This window comes from Lathyrus oleraceus, chromosome 6, assembly GCF_024323335.1.
Source record: "Lathyrus oleraceus cultivar Zhongwan6 chromosome 6, CAAS_Psat_ZW6_1.0, whole genome shotgun sequence".
Classification (NCBI taxonomy): domain Eukaryota; kingdom Viridiplantae; phylum Streptophyta; class Magnoliopsida; order Fabales; family Fabaceae; genus Lathyrus; species Lathyrus oleraceus.
In genome coordinates this window covers 245,212,541-245,233,795 of record NC_066584.1, presented here as the reverse complement: position 1 = coordinate 245,233,795, position 21,255 = coordinate 245,212,541, and the positions used below count along the sequence as shown (strand labels likewise).

General features: G+C 38.5%; 1 protein-coding gene and 1 non-coding gene across 2 annotated transcripts; both read left to right on the top strand.

Annotated features, from left to right (window-relative positions):
* Positions 1-639: 639 nt before the first annotated feature.
* LOC127094973 (uncharacterized) lies at positions 640-1,568 on the top strand. The gene is made up of 2 exons (XM_051033728.1): positions 640-1,119; positions 1,305-1,568. The coding sequence occupies exons 1-2, from the start codon at positions 640-642 to the stop codon at positions 1,566-1,568; spliced, it is 744 nt and encodes a 247-aa protein (XP_050889685.1).
* A 19,274-nt stretch (positions 1,569-20,842) lies between these two features.
* On the top strand, positions 20,843-20,949 carry LOC127099795 (small nucleolar RNA R71). The gene has a single exon (XR_007794264.1). It is a non-coding gene; the product is annotated as a small nucleolar RNA R71 (small nucleolar RNA).
* The last annotated feature ends 306 nt before the right edge of the window (positions 20,950-21,255 follow it).

The window sequence follows — 21,255 nt, the reverse complement described above, 5'->3', positions numbered from 1 at the left end:
AGAATTCTCTTCGATGTTCTGATCGAGAACGGGCTGGTGGATCACCTGATCCATCACAATCCGATGGAGGATCTCACAGTTGACATTGGAAGACCTCTGAACGCTCGCAATCTGAAGAGCATGGGGGTGATTGAGAAAATCAGGGTGAAACCCTCATTAGATACCTCATGGGAAGCACTCAAGGATTATAGGAAGATTCCCAACAACCTCTACCTTTTCTCCAAGATTGATCCTCCAGAAGTTGTGGCACATTATCTGTAAGATCTCGCAAGCCAGAGAGTTGACATCTCAGAGTTCTCTGTGGACGGGCTACCTGAGCATCCAGCCAACTTCATGAAGAGACAACGAGAGCTATCTGGGAAGTCCAAGAAGGCAAAGAAGGAAAAACTGGTAGAAACTTCTGCGTCAAGACCTCTGATCCCTCTGATTGAATCACCAAGTAAGTCTCTGCCTCCCTCTCGCTCTGTCAATTTAAAGAAAATTTCTTCTTCTCTTCCCCAAACCACATCTATCTACACCCACTCTGACGTCCCACCCTCTACCACTAAACCCTCTTATACTCCAACCTCTAATCCACCATCTCCCCAACTTCAAAAATTCAACCTCTCCACCACAACCTTACCAATATCTGAAGTATAAATGCTTAACGAATCTATCTCACCGACATCTTCTACACCTTCATCTCCACCCTACTACGTTCTATCATCTGACTCAGAACCTTCTGACCCTCAATCCCCCCCACTAGCTCAACTTCAGGCTCGTGCTCTTACCTCACAACAACAACCTGAACCAGAAGCCAACACTCCACCACCTAAACAACCAATTCCACCACCATCTGAGCAAACACAAATATCACCTTCTGAACAACCACAAACACCACCATATGAACAACCACCGAATCCACCACCTGAACAACCCACAACACCACCCTCTAAGACCCCCATCTTACCACCCTCTGAAAATGTTATCATCCCTACCTCTCCAACTCCCACTGACACTACCCAAACACCACCAACATCTCCATCCCCCAACCTAGAACCAGAACCTACCTTCCCCACCTTAGAAGAAGTAATCGTTTTATTTGCTGAGTCTTCAGTGGAGAAGATCAGGTCTCTATCTGTAAACTCCAGTATCAATGATGACCCCTATGCAGTGAGGATTCACTGAAACAGAGTGATCAGATGGATGACCTCTTAAGCCTTTAAACTGAAAGGCCTCTCTGAACAAGTCTGCAACGACTTTGTTAGAGACGCTAGAGAAAGGCTACAGGCAGGTTTGGTCAGAGAGGCTGAGGAAAAGGCCAGAAGAGAAGCAGAAGAGAAGCAGAAGAGAAAGCTCGCCCGAAAGAAGAGAAACGGGTTAGAGAAGCTACAAAGAAGGTTGATGTTGAAGCTGTTGCTGTTGCGGCTTCTGCTGAAGCTGAGGCAAAAGCAAAAGCCGAAGCTGAAGAAGCAGTACGCATAGCTGCGGAAGAAGCTGCAAAGGCTAGCGTTGATGCTCTGACTCAAGGGGAGCAATTAAACTCTAGCTTCGCCCCTCTGGTCCTGAAAACTCTAGAAGAACTGTAGAAGGAGCAACAGATTGTGCGAGCAAGATTGGATCACCAGGACTCCGTCAACAATAATATTCAGAACCTGTTGACTCAACTACTCCAAAAGATGCCTCCGCCTCCAAACCCTTAGGCACTTAGGCTTCTTTTTTTGTTTTCCTTATGTTTTCTGCTATGCATTTTGTGCTCTCTTTCTGAATTGCGGCTTACCTGTACCTGTTTTTCTCATTTATATGAACCTTTTTCTTGCATTTTTTTATGTCTTTTTGAGTCTGACAAAAAGGGGGAGAACTAATACAACTTTGATGAAAATATATTTAAGCCTCTTACTGCACTGCACACATTAATATCTTAATGCCTTATGAGAACTAAAGTTATGTAGGATAACAACTAAGGTACAAACTAGCTGCCACAAGGAAAGTCTGGTAAGAACTTCTGAGAAATATGATGATCCATCTCAGGGGGAGTCATCACTCATCTGACTCTGAGATAATATTTTGATTATATCACTGCTTCATCATCACTCTGAACTTTTTTGTCATCATAAAAAAGGGGGAGATTGTAAGAACAAATCTAGTATCTACAATGTATCTCTAAGATTTTGATGATAACAAAGGATGAAACAAAAATGGTACCCTAACAAAATTTATCTAAGTGTGCAGGACTCTAATCAAAATAGTCAGATAGACATTCATCAGATACAGATACAAGTTCTGAAAAACCATTTAGAAGATACGTAAGCAGAAGCTCTGACTCTGATTACAGGAAGCGTAAACTCAACAAGAGACATCAGTCACTCTGAAGCAGAAGAACACACTCTAAGATCTGAAGCTTTGCACTCTGATGTAATCAATCAGAAGAAACTTTGAAGACAGTCAGCGACAAGCATCTATCTGAAGATACACTTGCTGAATAGAGACTCTGATGTTCTAACCTTCTGATTCAGAATACTTAGTTATGAAGAATTTCACTTATGGAAAGAATTTGTTTCATGAAGAAATTTATGGCGCACAAAAACTGCTTTGGAAAGAACACAGAGATTAATGACATTAATCATCCATCATTACCAAAGATTCTGACATTCAAACATTCATCGGTCTTCTCATTACTCCTATATAAAGGATGGAATGCCTCACTAAGAAGACAAGAGAAACACACGAGAATACAACACTACTTTCATATCCATTATTCATTCTCTTTCTCACACGAGTTGTTGCTCTAAAGTGTGAACAATTCTTTTGCTTTTACCTTGTGTAATTTCTTCTTGCCTAGAAGCACTAAGCATTACTGTAATTCTATTTATTTGTTGAAACTCTCCTCAAGTGACTTGTGAAGTCTATAAACTTGAGAGGGCTAAGAGATTTTTATCCTCTTAGACGATCGTTTGTGTAACCTTTTAAGATTAGTGGATTAAGTCCTTTTTGAAGGAGAAATCACCTTGGCCGGGTGGACTGGAGTAGCTTTGAATTTCAAGCGAACCAGTATAAAATTCAGTGTTGATACTATTTGTTTCTGCGTGCGTCTCATTTTCAAAAAGCTTTTATTATCGTTAAAACAATTCAAACCCCCCTTTCTTGTTTTTCTCTACCTTCACAATCAAGTACATTTTTTAGAAGCCTGTTTTATCTAGGAGGATTTCCCGTTGGCAGATGTTGTTATCCGAGTATGATATTGAATATCGATCTCAAAAAGCTATTAAAGGTAGTGTCTGGGTTGATCATTTGGCTCACCAACCTATTGAAAATTATCAGTCAGTGCAGTATGATTTTCCTGACGAAGAGATTTTGTACTTGAAGATGAAAGATTGTGATGAACCATTGCTTGTAGAAGGGCCAGAACCTGGTTCCCATTAGGGCCCAGTATTTGATGGAGTTGTTCATTCGTATGGTAATGGCATTGGGACAGTGATTATTACTCCTCAAGGAACTCATTTTCCGTTTACAGTTAGGTTGACCTTCAAATGTACAAACAATATGGTTGAGTATGAAGCTTGCATTATGGGGCTCGAAGAAGCCATTGATCTCATAATTAAATATCTTGACGTCTACGGAGATTCAGCTTTGGTTGTGAATCATACCTAAGATGAATGGGGCTGATGAAGATGCGAACAAGAATATTATGAAAATTAACCATAAGATGGTTGTGACATACAGAGATTGGCATGAGATGTTTCCCTTTTCTTTGCATGGGTACCTTCATTTCTTGCGTACTTCGATAGGGGAAACCCTTTTCTCTCTTGTTTATGACGTGGAAATTGTGCTCCCTGTGGAGGTTGAGATCCCATCATTGCGTTTTTTTATGGAAGACAAGTTGACTGAAGCTGAATGGTGCCAAACCAGGTTTGATCAGCTGAATTTGATTGAAGAGAAGAGATTGTCTGCCATGTGTCATGGTCAGTTATATCAACAGGGACTGAAGAAAGCTTTTGATAAGAAGGTCAAGCCTCGTGTGTTCAGAGAAGGTGAACTTGTGCTTAAGAAGATTTTATCTTTCAAACCTGATTCTAGGGGTAAATAGACTCCTAATTATGAAGGCCCGTATGTTATTAAGAGAGCCTTTTCATGCGGTGCTTTGATTCTTATAACTATGGAGGTGAAGAGTTCATGCGTCCTGTAAATGTCGATGCAGTCAAGAAATACTTCGCCTAAACAATAAAAGAACAACTTGCTAAGTTGAAAACTCGAAAGGGAGGCTTAGGGAAAAATAAGCATCTCGGTGGATTGAAAACCCGAAAGGGCGATCTAGGCAAAAGTTAGAGACATAAAACAGAAAAATTATCCCGGTAGATTGAGTACCCCACCTTGGGGAAATATAGGCAAAAATTAGGGATTATGGCAAGTAACTGCATCCGGCTGGTCCTGATCATTTAAGCAGTTTTGAACAGTCATTTGGTTTTGATTCATCATTCTCAACCGAACAACAAACACACAGTGGATTTCAAAGTTGATAGGGAGAGTAGTGGTCATTGTATTCAATGTAGCCCTTTTCCATCTAAACTACAATTTTTTCAAACTTTGTAAAGATCCATGGAGTCTCGCCATTTACAGACTACCATTCTATTAAATAAAGTTGAGCTTTTATCCAATTGTTTCGTATTCTTATTTGTTTCTGTTTTAAAATTGAATTTTTATGAAGATAATTTTTGAAATAAATAAATCAATGAACAATCATTTTTCTTGAATAATAAGGCATTTTCTTTAAGAACAATCGATTTCAAAAAGGAATGTCAACAGCAATCTAAAGAACGGTAAGTCTTGATGTATGAAGCATTGTTGTCTTCCACAAGTAGTTTGTTTGGAGACTTTATCCCAACAGCAGTTCGCCGTTCATCCTCAACATGATTGATAAGTTACCCCCTAAGCAATCTATCATCCCCAATAGATTTGATGGGTTGATCCCCAAACAGTTCATTTTTATCTCCAGCAGAGCTTATGTGTTATTCTCTTTATAGTTCATCAGCTATCCCCAGCTAAGGATTTACGATCTTCACTTGCATCTTTGCATGAACCCTGGATCATCGTGAAATCTTTATTTGGTCTTCGGGTCCCTAACACCTTTATTTGGTTGTTGAATAGCCGTGACAGTTTATCCCCCTGTGTAAGTCTGCAGATCCTAGTGATATTTTGGTACCTCAGAATTGGTTTATTTCTCAATCTCCAAGAAGATTATGATGACTATTGTTTTCCTTTTGAGGAAGTTTTTTCTAATCTTTGTATCCTCATGTGGCCTTTGATTTGTCCTGGTAGATTGTTGTATCCCCAGTGAAGCCCTACAGAGATGTTTATGGATAGAATCCCTAGTAAATCGTCAGGCTCTCCCCCACTCAGAGTTTTTACCTCTTGTTGTGACTTGAGACCCCAGCAAAATTTCATCTTCTGATAGAATATTTCTTACTTCAAGCAGTATTCGGTTCTGAGCAGTATTGATGATGTCCCTGCAGGGTTGTCTCCCATTTGATATGGTGTTAACTTAAAACTCTCCACATGTGAAAACTTGTTTCTCTGATGAGGATCCTTAGCATATCCCTTTTTATCCTCAGCATTTCGAGTTGTACGCATGCTCTCCATGCCTTTCCCCAGCCAGAGTTGAGATTTGATTAATGCATCCTCATTCTCCCTTGAGTTGTAGTTGTGTGCCATCCCCGGGAATTGAATTTATTTTGAGTTAGGATTGTATATCCTTGATGACTTATTTTTATCCCTAGCAGGTTCTCCAGTTGGTGTTCCCATCTTGTTGAGATTAGCCGAGTATCTAGTTGTGATGATTCAGATCTTCATTGTTTATATCCTTTGTTCTCGTTTGTCAGCATAATCAGATACATACTCATGCATGTACATGCATAAAAACACAGCATCAGATATTTCATTGTGCATTATTATCACATTGACCTTCCTTCTGATCTCCTGCTTTGGTAATATTATTTCCCCATGCAGATTTGGTGTGTCTGTCCTCCTTCAATTATAGAGTGTCATCCCCTTAAGCAGAAAGAGTTTATTCTTTCTCCTTCCCCACTGAGTTATCGCCTCGTGGATGATAATTATTTCAGTTACCTCCCCAGTTCATTATCTGAATGGAACCACTTCCCTTGAGTTATATCCTCATTGGGTTGAGTCTTGTTTGACCGTTTCTTTCTAGTTCTTACCTAGATAGATCTTTTGGTCCCCAAGAGTTTATTACCCAGTAACTGGTAATATCCTTCTTGATGTTGAGTACTTTACCTATGTTAATTTACCCAGTAATTGGTAAAAGGTAATTTACTTCTTTGTTTTTCTCTAGTGAATTCATTTTTTTCGTTTCCCCAGCAAGTCTATCCTTGATATGTTCATCTTAACCGATGACGGATATTCTTCCTGTTTGGTATTCTACCTAGTAAAAAGGTAGTTGTATTTCCTTCTTTCCCCAAAGAGGTTATCCTTGATATGTTCACTTTAACCGGTGACGGATTTTTTCTTTTTGTGGTATTCTACCTAGTAACCGGTAGTTGTAATTCCTATTGTGGTGTACTACCCAGTAAATGGTAGATATAAATCATGTTCTCCTTTTTGAGTTTATCCTTGATATGTTCATCTTAATCGGTGACGGATACTCTCTCTTTGGTGTTCTACCCAGTAACCGGTAGTTGTAATTCCTATTTTTCCTCGGCAGTTTATCCTTGATATGTTCATCTTAATTGGTGACGGATATTCTTCCTTTGAGTTTATCCTTGATATGTTCACTTTATCCATTGACGGATACTCTCTCTTCAGTCTCCTACCCAGTAAAAAGGTAGTTGTAAATCCTATTTGGTTTCTTTTTCCCAAGTAGGTTATTCTTACCCAGTAACCAATAATGAATATTCCTCTTTTTTTCCTCAGCGAGTCATCCTTGATATGTTTACCCTAACCGGTAACGGATGTCCCCCTGTCCGAGTATATTATCTTCTTACCCAGTAACCGGTGGTAGATAATATGTATCTTTTACTCCTGTGTTAAAGTTTTTCTTCCCCGGTTGAGTTTGTGTTCGTATTTCTGTGTGAAATCGAATTTCCTTTTGGCTTGAGTATTTTGGTTTTGTTCTAATCTACTCTCGTCCCCTGCAGATTCCTTTTTTCTCCTATCCGAGTTTTTCTAATGATTTATTTTCATGGAAAACCCCTCGTGTCTCTAGTAGTTTTCAAAGTTGTAGCTTGGCATACACATAGCTTTTTATCCCCAGAGTCTTTGTCTCCCTAGTGAGTTTTCCTTATGGAATGCTTTGTGCTCCTGCGGAACTTTAGTCTCTCCCGATTCTTTTCCCTTGTGGCAATATATTCCCCACAAAGATTATTTTTACATTAATATCATATGCATCATGAGGTATCTTAGGGACCAAAATTTGTTTCTCGATGTTATTATTTAAGTCCATTCTACTGAGTTGATACGAATATTTTAACCTTCATATGATCAGCTAGAATGTGCTTAAATAGGGGCAGCTGTAAGACCCCAATAATGACCCTAAGATCCCTCATGTTATCTCATCATTTGCATTGGCTTTGGGATCACACCTTGGCATCCTCCTCATCCTTAATTCATTGGGTTTGCATTGGGAGAGAGCACTAAGCACTTTTGATTGTATCATACTTTATTTTCTTTTGTTTACTAACCAAAATACCAAAAATATGTCTATGTGTAGCTTTGTTTCTTTTGCGTGTGTGTGTGTGTGTGTGTGTGTCCATTTGTGCCGCATCAAGCTCACAACTAGGGTTTGAGACCCTCAATGCAAGAGATCAATCAAGAAAAGATTCATAATGGTTCTAAGCATTATATATGGATCCCCATGTTCTTTAATTGTCATTTTGATCAATAATTCATCAAGAGTTTGAAACTTGTTTGCCTTGGAATACCTAATTCATCTAGGTATCTTGTGTGACTTCCTCAACAAGTTTCTTCATCAATTGGTCAAATATATCAAGGGACACTCCATTATACATCATATTAAGAATATATGGTCATTCATGAGCCCCTAATATCAAAAGAGCTTCAAGCTTGCAAGTTGGTTCAAGGAGGTTGACCAGAGAAGCCAACTAGTCAAATCTAGGGTTCCCTAGACCCTATCTCCTACAATTTGTGTCATATAAAGATGATTCTAAGAGAAAAGTTACTCTTTATGACATTTCAAACAACTTCCATGTTAGCATCAAGAGCTAATTTTTCTTGGAAAGTCATTTTTTATGGTGAAAGATTATAGGTCATTTTGTTTGTGCCCTAGATGGAAGGTCAACTTCCAAGAACCATAACTTTCTCAATGTTTATGATATGAAAGCCATCTCAGTTTCATGATCAATTTCAAGATGTATTATCCAACTTTGATTCTTTGAGAAATGGCAAATTCTACTTGCAAGGGCATGTTCCAAGAGGAAACATTATAGGTCATTTTGGGTCATTACCATTAAACAAACAATCTTCCTCAACTTCTAAAATCCATAACTACCTCATGCAATATTCAAATGGTGTCAAATTTATGACTAAATTGAAGAGGAATGAAATAGCTACAACTTTGAAAAGGGAACCATTTTCATTTGAAGCTCATAGCAAATGTTATTCAAGTTGGAAAAAGTGATCATTTGACTTTATACTTAGAAAATTTTCAACTATGTTTGATTTCTCCAACTTCCACCTTAAAATTCATCATGATCCAAGCTTCATATCGAAAACATTTCAACAAAAAAGTTGCTCCCCTTTATGTTACCTATCCAAGGAGTCTTAGATCATGACATTTAGATCATTCTTGAGTGACTTACGCATGGGTGTAATGCATGGCTTCATTTGGCAAGTTTCATGATCAATTTCCATTTCACTAATGCATGACTTCATGATATTGTTTCAGGTTGGTTTGTGCACAATTTTGGACCAATTCCAATCATTTGATGGGCCTATCACACGCCCATGCAACCATGCACACTAGAATTTCTATTTTTGGCATTTGAATGGAAGTGTGTGAAAATCAATTGGGAAGTCTATAAATGCAACTCATTCTGCACAGAATCAAAGACCTCTTGCCCAAGATTTGACCTGCAAACACTCCCACCCTCCATTGATAGAATTTCTTGAAGATTTCTCTTGAAATCAAGTTTTGATTCTCATTCTGTTTTGGAATTGAAACTCCAAGAATTCAAAGCCCTTTTGCATCCAAATCATATCCTGCAAGCTAGTAGAAGCAAGCCTAAGCAAATTGAGATCAAGATCGAGCTTCATCACTACAAACAGAAGGTGAATTTTGTGAAACTTTTCTTCTTCAATTCTACCTCAATTCTCCATCATTTCACTTGATTTTTAGTTGTCTGAAGACCTACCAATGTAGGCAATAAGATTTTGTTGCTTTGAGGTCCAATCGAAGCAACTCAGTTCATACTCCTCAATTTTTAATTCCATGTATCTTTTAATATATTGGAATTGGAGAAATTCGAGGTCTGATTTGGATTCCTGGTAATTTTTCCTTCAAAATAGTGTACTCACTTTTTATTTTGGTGCAAGTTGGTGGTGGACCAGTCTGGTGAGGTCCACCGGAGAAGATGACTGGAGTTACGGCTTTGGTGTTGCGCTGGAACATCCTAACCCATCTGATCCTTATCTCACGTTATAATCTTGGCCCTTGATTTGGATTACCACGTTTGTGATCGCGACTTTATGAGTCTATTGGGGTTAACTGCAAGTGCACAGTCTAATCGCGTAGTTTTAAAAGATATCGATCCCACAGGGACTTAATGAATCGATATACCGTTTTTCTAAGGTTACTTCGTAAAGCTAAGGCGGATGATACTTTGTTGATTAGGGGGAAAAGTAAAACTAAAATCGGATCTAGATTAAATATGAAATAACGCGGATATCGGTATGTAGTTCGTCGTAATTAGGGAATCAAATCTTCGTTGGTTTCTTAGTTTTAAAATAAGTCTTTTCAGTAGACACTATTGATTAAAAACCTTTTCTCAAACTCTCGCTCTGTTGAATAGACTATGATTTTACCTTAACGTACGCTCTCACTATTTAGTTAAAGCTAAAATCACTTTTTGAAAACAATAGATTCTATAGAAACTCTTTTTATTAAAATACTAACCGTTTAAACACCCTCGTCTCAAACTCTCGCTCTGTTGACTTAGATTATATGATTAAACTTAAATGCTTAACTCTCGTCCTCACATTTAACCTTTAAAAATACTTTTTGAAAATGATTAGAATTTAATTAACTCTAAAAATTGCTTTCGCCCTGATTTAAAGTTAATGTCCAATTTACACTGTCCAGTTAAAAGCTCAAACCGTCGTTATATTGATTTTAACTTCTTTATGTCTTTTACTCTCGTACAAAAACTTTGGTATTAACTCTATAAATTGAGACCATAAAAAGAGTGACTATATTTTTAAATAAATTTAAACCAACTTAGTTTTGATTCCTTTATTCCGCTTACTTTACATACTGATATCTAAGTTTATTTAGCCGGACATGCTAAACAAGCCTAAACAATAATTATGCTTAATTACAGCCATATCAGACAAACAGTGTAGATAAACAGCAGTACAGAGCATATATAAATTAAAACAATAAATTAATGAACCTGAAAAATTAATAGAAATCTTGGTTGTTCCCTAACTTCGATGCTTGAACACTCCACCACAAACCGGTTGGATTTGTTCTTCACAATCTTCGTTCGGACAGGAAAAATAAAGGCGAAGGAATAAAATACTATGATCTAACGTAAGGTTAGATCCAGTAAAAGTTACACAATAGTTTCCGGTGTAGAAACTATTGTGAGAAAATTAATTGAATGCCTAAAAAATTAAGCTAACAAAGAAAAAGGAAGTAAAAATGCTAAGGTAATAAACTGCTGAAGAAAATATGGAATGCTGGGAAAAAAAAATATAATGCTGTAAAAATAATGCACGGCGTGGAAATCTGGAAAAGAGAGAGGATCAGGGCACCACTTAAGATCTATTTATATTAATCCATCATGTAACTGTTTCCCAAAAATTCCTTCAGTAGATTTCCTCGTGTGTCAACGAGTCAAGCGAAGAAAAAGGGCGAACGTGCTTCTGTTACGCGTCAAAGCCAAAAAAAATAGGAAGGCGGTGTGACGTCCGTCACACCCTGTGTTACGCTCGTAACACTGAGCAGAGGGGCGTGACGCTCGTCACGCCTTGTGTGGCGGTCGTCACAGCATCACAGCGCTTCTCCTTTGTAGTTGTGGGTTGGGCTTTAGTGGAATGCTTCTTTTTGCACCCCTTTTCTTTCTTTTTCACGTATGCTTCAAATAATGTTACCTGAAATAAATAGAAGGAAAATACCAAGTAATATCGAATAATATAAAATAAATCGGATCAAACAATAATATAATTTAATTAAATCAAGTCCAAAAATGTGATATTATTTCATGTTATCAAACTCCCCCATATTTAGACTTTTGCTTGTCCTCAAGCAAGATACAATGTATAAATCGATTTATAATATTAGCCAGATGAAATTTCAAAACACACATCAATTCGTACCAGGTTGCAAGTAAATCTTGTTTAGGAATAACCTGAGTTTAGTCTTAACATCACAAATTACTGTAACAACACTAGATAACCCCACCTTATGCAAGCCAGTTCGAGTCATGCTATTATAGCTAGCCTAGTTCTTTTACTCTTATTTCACCCGTTTTCATTCTAGCGAAATCACATTAAGCCCTTTATCATTTCGCGCACATAGTGGAGTAACCGGTTAGTGCTTCTGATCCCCTTTTAGCTAGAAGCTCTGGTACATAAGTTGGATAACTTCGTTATTTAGTCCATTGCAAATTGCGGGGGATCGGGTCGTAGTCCGCCCTACCAAGTTCAGCACCAGATACCTGCTGAATCAACTCATAATGGATCTTTCATATTATGCTTTTGTAGGGTCCGCAACCTTTGGATTAAATGATCTGGTAAGGATCACCTAACTTAATTAGTGCATTTCCTTATATTTTTTTTTATGTTGTTTTGGGAATCATTCACTTATATTCATCGGCTTTCCACGTAGTTTGCTATTAAGATGGTGCCGACTTCTCGTATAAACTACTCGGGGTTACTATAAGACTAAAAGTGCAAGGAATTGGTATAATAGGTACTTATCCTGATCTAACATGTTTAGGTTTTTAGAGCGTTGAGGTGGTAATAATTCTGTCTTGATTTCACTCAAGTTTTATAAAATGAGCAACCTTTATACTTATCGAGTGTGTTAAGTGTTAAATTTTTGTTATGGCTCAAGAAAATTGAGAGGAATAGATAATACAAAATTTTCACACTAAGGACTTGACTTAAAATAAATATATATATATATATATATATATATATATATATATATATATATATATATATATATTAAAGGGAAATAACAATGAAAGGGAAAATAACATACTTGGAAGAGGAATGTTGAAAGAGAAATAATCATAACTGAAACAAAGTGTTTCCCCCCCACACTTAAATGAAACATTGTCCCTAATGTTTTAAAGAAAAGCGAAAAGAAAGGAAAAATGCTCAATTCTGCCTGCGCCCTCTTGTTCTCGGACCCGGTGAGCGTTGACGAACTTCCAAGTCATCAAACCTGTTGAGCAAGTCAGTAAACCGCTGGTCGGTTATTGCATTCCTCGCTTCCTGTTGTTGTTGCATCTGGCGCATCAGTTGCATTACTTCGTTATTATGCGCATGCATAGCATCAATAGCATCCATGATGTCATCATTAGTTGCTGGCCTTCTTCTTCGACGACGTCGGGAGGATGGACCAGTTGCATTATCGGAAGGGTTAAGCGGGGCTGACTGTTGTTCAGGACCGTGATCACCTTGCTCCATTTCCTCGAACTCGTCCGGGGGCGGGTTTGCTTGTGTAGGCTCGGTAGCTTCGGGAGCATTCAGATCGTAGATGAATCGGTCGGGGTTGGTGACATCTGTGAGGGTAATATTGGGCAAAACAACGCTTGGGACTTCTTGGTTATTCACCATAAGATAATACTTTCCGCCTACCCTATTTTTGATTAAGCGGCTGGAGCGACAATAGCTTATATCCATAAATAGGGGTGGCAGAGATTGTAAATTTTGAAGTTGGTCCCCTAGATTTAAACCAAGTGCTATGGTGGTTATTAATCCTCCAATCACAAAAGGTTGGCGGCCTCTAGCATAAAGGGTACAAATATGGTGAAGTAAGAAAGAAGCGGCGTTTACCTTTGTATCCATTTCAAAGATGCAGTGGAGGAAGAATAATTCCTTCGTGTTGACTTTGCTGTTGTTGGGTCGACCAAAGATGGTGTTTTGCAGAATACGGATAAAATACCGGATAGTGGGGTTATGTATGTGTGAAGCAAGTAGTGCATCCCAGTTATTGGTTTCCACACCGGATATTTTTCTAAAGAGGTCGAAAGCGTTTATGTGCCACTGTGAGTTCGGAGGGATTCTTGGGTGGACTTGGCCTCCTACAGGAAAGTGTAGCATGGCACTCAACTGTTCCTGGGATAGTGAGTACTCGGTGTTTAACATGCGGAAATTTGCGGTACCGGTTAAGTACTCGTCTTCACCGGTTGGAGTGGTGTATGAATAAGAACTTAAAAATTCTAAGGTGAGTGATGGGTAGGTAGGTTGATTTTGTGAGCAAAGAAAAGTTAAATCAGAAAGCTGAAGCATCCATTTCACACCTTGAAGTAATCCTAATTCTTGTAAACAATTTAAATCAGGATACCTGGTAGATACGACACCTCGTTGTTGGAACCGATCGAACTGCTCTCGTTGATAGTTATCATCTTCAGATCGGAAGATGATATTTCCGAATTGTGGGTTCTCTCCCATAGTGATAGGTAGGTTGAAAGAAGGAAAGGGGATGAAAATGTATTTGTATAGAGTGGTTTGTTGGAATGATGTGGTGTAGGAAGAAAGGTATTGTAGGTATTTATAGGAAAAGTTTTTGGAATTGGGAAGGTGAGTGGGTGAGAGAAAAATAAATGTGGATGAATGTGAGTGGGATGGAGTAAAGGTGAGTTGAATGGAAAAATGAAAAGATGGGGAGCAACGGTCATGTCCCCAACGGTCACCAACGTTCACCTATTCTGGAGCTGTCACGCTCGTGACAGAAGGTGTAACGGGCGTCATGTGCATTTGCGTGACGACCGTGATGGCTTGTGTGACGCTCGTCACACCAGTTAGCTTGCAACGGTCACTGGCGCTCTGCTTACGTGGGTGCTTCATAAATTGTTTTTATTATTATTATTATTATTTTATTTTTAGTTTATGTTTATTTTAATTGCTATTGTAATATTTTTGAATTGCCATGCATGCTATTCTACTACACATCATAGTGTATATATATATTTTTCTCTAATAGGCAGTGTAAGTAGTAGCATAGTATATATCATCATTGGAAATTTTAGATGATGCATAAATCAAAATAACATTTAATTTAACCAATAATGCCAATAGCTCCATAAAAATAAACATAATGTAATATATGAAAATAAAATAAAGCGTGCGGAAAATAAATCCTAAAATTAAAAATAATATCAAACAAAACTATAAATCCTAAGACTAAAACTAGCTAACTCCAATTCTTCTAACCAATTGTAGGATCTTTCGTTGGAGGGTCAAAGGAATTGACACGGCGGTTCAACTCGAGAAAATGATTTGTCATAGTACTCATGTATTGCAGAATTTCATGTCCCATCATATTTAACTCTTCTCTCATGGCAGCTTGTTCTGACATCAAAGCTTGAATAGCGGTATTATAATCATTTCCGAGCATATGATGTCTAAGATCAGGTATTGCTGATTCTGCGGACGGGGTAGGATGAGGTGGAGAGGCAGCATCGTGGTAACCAGTTGGTGTCTGCGGATCAGACTCAGCATAAGGAATCTGGTTGCCAAAAATCTCATAATCTTGGATGGTTTCAACAGATCTAACAGGAGAAGGTATTCCATCCAGGTTGTAAAGCCAATTGTTTCGGTCATGGACACTAGTCATCGGACTAGGCATTGTGAATAGGTAAACAACTTGGTTATTAATTACTAGTTCAAACTCTTCAGGTCCCAGATTTCTGATAAACAAAGTGTTGAAAAGGAAATGTATGTTCATAGACTCAATGCCACAAAAAGGGTTCAAAGCAAGCATGGGTTGGCGCAATCCAATAGCATTAGCAATCATAGTTATCAATCCTCCTATTTGAATCGGTGCACGGTCATCTTGAATAAGGAGGTCAAAACTCGCCAGCATATAAGTGGCACCATTCACTGGACGGTTCTGGGAAGCACAGAATATTATGAAGAGTTCATCACGTGATACTGTGGTAATGTTTGATCTCTTTCCAAAAAGAGTGTGTGCTAGGATCTTGTGGAAATAGCGAAAAGTCGGGTTATGTATGTTTCCAGAGAGAAACTCATGTTCCTCGGGGTCGTCATTACCCATCAAACTTCCCCAAAAATGCTCAAGCTCTCTATATTCAAAAAGGTCTTCTTGGCTCATGGTGAATGTATCAAAAGAAGTGGGGAACCCTAAAAGGTTAGTAAACTCTTGAATGTTAAACTGATACTCCATATTGAACATCCTGAATTGAATGAAACCTCGGTTTATTCCTTTTCCATGGTTTGGTAAATAGATCAGGGAGCTAAGGAATTCTAGAGTTAGCCTTCGGTAAGTAACAAATTGTCTGCGAATAGGAGTGGTTTCCCACCCTATTTGACTCAGCAGATACAGGACATTATCTCTTAGCCCAAGTACGATCATTGCATCTTCATCAGCATAGAAGGTTGGGTGCATCTCTCTCTCAGAAAGTTCTTCAAATTTTTGTCTCTGAGCTCTCCCTCTGAATTTGATACCCATGCGGTCAATATGTGCCATCAGGTTAAAGTTAACTAAAGAAAAGAAAAATAAGAGTTTTAGTCAGGATTTGGCCAAATGCCGAAAGAAGAAAAGAAGAAAAGTTTTATAAAATAAAATAAATGAAGAATGGATACTGAATAAAATCAAAAAGAATAATAAAATAAAAATAGAAAATAAAATAGAAAGTTGTGGGTTGTCTCTCACGAAGCGCTTTGTTTAATGTCGCAAGCTCGACATAAAACTATTAAATGTTAATCTATAAATTCTGAAGACATTACGTCTAAGTGCAAGACTTGCGAGTCTTCATTGTTCTCAGTATAATGATAATTTTTTAGACGCTGCCCGTTTACGATAAATGGTTCAATAGGACATTGGTGATTTGGAAAGGGCCTGACCATCTAGATCGTAGCTTTCCTGGGAATAACTTAAGTCTAGAGTTAAACAATAGGACTACATCGCCTTGTTTGAAAGTTTTTCTTGATATACGTTTATCATGCCATTTTTTCGTTCTTTCCTTGTAGATTCTGGCATTTTCGTATGCATCTTGTCAAAGTTCCTCTAATTCGTTTATATCAAGGATTCGCTTTTCACCGGTGGCCTTATAGTTTAAATTTAAATTTTTAATAGTCCAATAGGCCTTATGTTCTAATTCTACCGGGAGGTGGCAAGATTTTCCATAAATAAGCTTAAATGGGGTTGTTCTTATGGGAGTTTTGTAAGCGGTTCGATAAGCCCATAAAGTTTCAGGTAATTTTGATGACCAGTCTTTTCTTGACGTAGCGACTGTTTTTTCCAATATCTGTTTAATTTCTCTATTAGACACTTCCACTTGTCCACTAGTTTAAGGATGGTAAGGTGTTGCTACTCGATGTTTTACGCCATACTTAAACAATAATTTTTCGAGTATCTTAGATATGAAATGCGATCCACCATCACTGACGACTATTCTTGGGACACCAAATCTTGGAAAGATTATATTCTTAAAGAGTCTAGTTACTACTCGTGTGTCGTTTGTTGGAGAAGCTATAGCCTCAATCCATTTTGATACGTAGTCAACAGCTACGAGTATGTACTTGTTACCGAAAGAAGGTGGGAAAAGTCCCATGAAATCTATTCCCCACACGTCGAAAATTTCTACTTCCAAAATACCCTTTTGTGGCATCTCGTCACGTCTAGATATGTTTCCTGTGCATTGACACATATCACATTTCTTGACAGCAGCATGCACATCCTTCCATATGTTTGGCCAATAAAGACCGGCTTGTAGGATTTTAAAGCAGGTCTTGGATGTACTTGCGTGTCCACCATAAGGAGCGGAATGACAATGTTGGATTATACTTTCTACCTCTTCTTCAGGTATACACCGACGGAAAATACCATCGGGGCCTCTTTTGAAAAGTAAAGGGTCGTCCCAGTAATAATGTTTTATGTCATGGAAGAATTGTTTCTTTTGTTGGTATGATAAATCAAGTGGAACCACTCCGGCGGCTAAATAATTGACAAAATCAGCGTACCATGGTGTGACGCATACAGCCAAGGTGGTCTCTACCTGTTCATCAGCTCTATTTTCTTCCAAATTAGCTATAAGTTTATCGTACGAGAAATCATCATTGATTGATGTTCTTTCCGGTTCCAGGTTCTCAAGTCTAGAGAGGTGATCTGCTACTATGTTTTCAGTTCCTTTTTTATCTTTGATTTCCAAATCAAATTCTTGTAACAACAAGATCCACCTTAGGAGTCTGGGTTTAGCGTCCTTTTTTGTTAAGAGGTACTTAATGGCAGCATGGTCAGTGTAAACGATTATTTTAGCTCCGACCAAGTAAGAACGAAATTTATCTAGTGCAAATACTACTGCTAAAAGTTCTTTCTCGGTCGTGGCGTAATTCATTTGCGCTTCATCTAGAGTTCTACTCGCATAATATATGACGTGAAGTTGTTTATCCTTTCGTTGTCCTAAAACAGCGTCTACGGCGTAGTCACTTGCGTCACACATTATTTCGAATGGTTCATTCCAATCCGGGGTCTGCATTATGGGCGCGGAGATCAATGCTTGTTTAAGTGTTTGAAATGCTTCTAAGCATTTATTGTCGAAGATGAATTCATCATCTTTCATTAATAGTCCGGTTAAAGGTTTAGTTATTTTAGAGAAATCTTTAATGAATCGTCGGTAAAAACCGGCATGTCCTAAGAAGCTTCGTACTTCTCTCACAGTTTTCGGAGGTTGAAGGTTTTCGATTACTTCTATTTTGGCTTTGTCTACTTCAATTCCTCTATTTGATATGATGTGTCCTAAAACAATTCCTTCTTGTACCATAAAGTAACATTTTTCCCAATTAAGTACTAGGTTTACTTTTACACATCGTTCTAGAACTCTTTCTAGGTTTTCAAGGCATTCTTCAAAACTTTGTCCGCATACGGAAAAGTCATCCATAAAGACTTCCATGATGTTTTCGAGAAAATCGGTGAATATTGCCATCATGCACCTTTGGAAGGTTGCAGGAGCATTGCACAAGCCAAACGGCATTCGTCGATAAGCGAAGGTACCAAAAGGACATGCGAACGTTGTTTTTTCTTGGTCATCAGGATGAATTGGTATTTGAAAGAAGCCTGAGTAACCGTCTAGATAGCAGAAATGAGAATGCTTGGCTAATCGTTCTAACATCTGGTCTATGAATGGTAAAGGAAAATGATCTTTTCGGGTTGCTTTGTTTAGCTTTCTATAATCAATGCACATTCTCCATCCCGATTCAATTCGTTTGGTTATAGTTTCTCCTTTTTCATTTTCGATTACGGTTATACCCCCTTTCTTTGGTACTACGTGTACAGGGCTAACCCATTTGCTATCGGATATAAGATATGATACCTGCCTCTAATAACTTCGTTACTTCCTTCTTCACTACCTCACTCAGGATCGGGTTTAGTCTCCTCTGATGTTCCCTAGAAGTTTTACAGTCTTCTTCTAGCATGATGCAGTGCATACAAATAGAAGAACTTATCCCTTTAAGATCGGTGATGTTGTATCCTAGTGCGGTTGGATATTTTCTTAAGATATGTAGGAGTTTTTCGGTTTCGAGTTTTCCTAGGTCTGCATTGACTATCACTGGTCGTTCAAGTTCTGAGTCTAGGAATTCATATCTCAGATTTTTGGGAAGTGTTTTCAGGTCGAGGGTTGGTTTCTTAAGGCATTGCGTAGGATCCGATATTACTGCTAAACATTGGTTCAGTCTGTCTTCTACACGACAGTCAGGCAAATCATCATTTTCTAATTTTGTTTCTTTTATGCATTCATCGATGATATCCATGAAGTAACATGTGTCTTCTATTGCAGGTGCTTTCAAAAATTTGGAAAGAATGAACTCAATTTTCTCTTCTCCTACTTCGAAAGTGAGTCTTCCTCGTTTTACGTCTATGATAGCACCAACGGTTGCTAAGAAGGGTCTTCCCAATATAATGGGTGTAACTTCATCTTCTCTTATGTCCATAATTATAAAATCGGTGGGAATGTAGAATTGACCTATGCGCACGGGAACGTTTTCAAGAATTCCTACGGGGTATCTAACGGAACGATCTGCTAATTGCACAAACATTTTAGTTGGTCTTAATTCTCCCATTTCAAGTCTCTTGCATATGGACAAGGGCATAACACTGATATCGGCTCCTAAATCGCATAAAGCTTTGTCTATGACAAATTTTCCTATATGACAGGGTATAGAGAAACTACCAGGGTCTTTAAGTTTAGGAGGCATATTCTGGATTATTGCGCTACACTCAGCAGTAAGTGTAACGGTTTCGCTATCTTCAAGTTTCCTTTTATTAGATAGAATTTCTTTTAAGAACTTAGCATATGAGGGCATCTGTGTAATAGCTTCTGTAAAAGGAATGGTGACGTTTAATTGTTTCAGTAAGTCAACAAATTTTTTAAATTGGCCCGCGTCTTTGGTTTTAATTTGCCTCTGAGGATAAGGGATAGGTGGTTTGAAAGGAGGTGGAGGTACATAAGGTTCTTTCTTTTCTACGGTTTCCTTGTTACACTCTTCCTTTTCCTTAGGTTTACTTTCTTCCTCAGTTGACTTTTTAGAGTTTTGGTTCCCAATCCTTGGGTCAGGCGGTCCCTCTACCTCTGTTCCACTTCTTAATATAATTGCATGAGCGTGGCTTTTCGGATTAGGTTGGGGTTGTCCAGGAAATGTACCAGTTGGGGCAGCAGTAGGCGCTTGTTGTTGAGTTACTTGCGAGATTTGTGTTTCCAGCATTTTGTTATGGGTAGCCAGGGCATCTACTTTACTTGCTAGTTGTTTAATCTGTTCGTTAGTGTGTACATTCTGGTTTAAGAACTCTTTATTGGTTTGCTGTTGAGAAGCTATGAAGTTCTCCATCATGATTTCCAAATTGGATTTTCTAGGAACGTTATTGTTAGGGGTAGATGGGGTCGGCTTTTGATATCTAGGAGGTATAGCTGGGGCTTGACTGGGAGCTTGTCCTGGTGCGTATAAAGCATTATTACTCTTATATGAAAAATTAGGATGGTTCTTCCAGGTTGAGTTATAGGTGTGCGAGTAGGGATTTCCTTGAGCATAGTTCACTTGCTCTGCTTGGATTCCTGTTAGGAGTTGACAATCTGTAGGAGTGTGACCTTGAATTCCACAGACTTCGCAATTTTGAGTTACGGCAACCACGGTGGCTGGAGGTGATACATTTAAACTTTCAATTTTCTGGGCAAGAGCATCCACTTTTGCATTAACATGATCAAGGCTACTTATCTCGTACATGCCTCCTTTTGTTTGAGGTTTTTCTACCATCGTTCGGTCGCTTCCCCACTGATAATGATTTTGGGCCATGCTCTCGATAAGTTGATAAGCGTCAGCGTAAGGTTTATCCATAAGCGCACCACCTGCGGCGGCGGCGTCTATTGTTAACCTTGTGTTGTATAAGAGACCATTATAGAAGGTATGAATTACTAACCAGCCCTCTAAACCATGGTGTGGACAAAGTCTCATCATGTCTTTGTATCTTTCCCATGCTTCGAAAAGAGACTCGTTATCTTTCTGTTTAAATCCATTTATCTAGGCTCTTAACATAGCTGTTTTGCTTGGAGGAAAATATCGGGCAAGAAAGACTTTCTTCAACTCATTCCATGTGGTGACTGAGTTGGAAGGAAGAGACTGAAGCCATCTTCTAGCTTTATCTCTTAATGAGAAAGGAAAAAGACGAAGTCGAATTGCCTCTGAAGTGACACCATTAGCTTTAACAGTATCAGCGTATTGAACAAATACGGATAAATGAAGGTTTGGATCCTCGGTAGGATTTCCAGAAAATTGGTTCTGTTGCACTGCCTGCAACAGCGAAGGTTTAAGTTCGAAGTTGTTTGCTTCGATTGCGGGTGG

Bases quoted from the DNA above. Each gene is read 5' to 3' on its own strand.
- LOC127094973 (XM_051033728.1), top strand. From the start codon at position 640: ATGCTTAACGAATCTATCTCACCGACATCTTCTACACCTTCATCTCCA. The intron at 1,120-1,304 runs GTAAACTCCAGT...GGAAAAGGCCAG, and splicing joins AGAAGATCAGGTCTCTATCT to AAGAGAAGCAGAAGAGAAGC.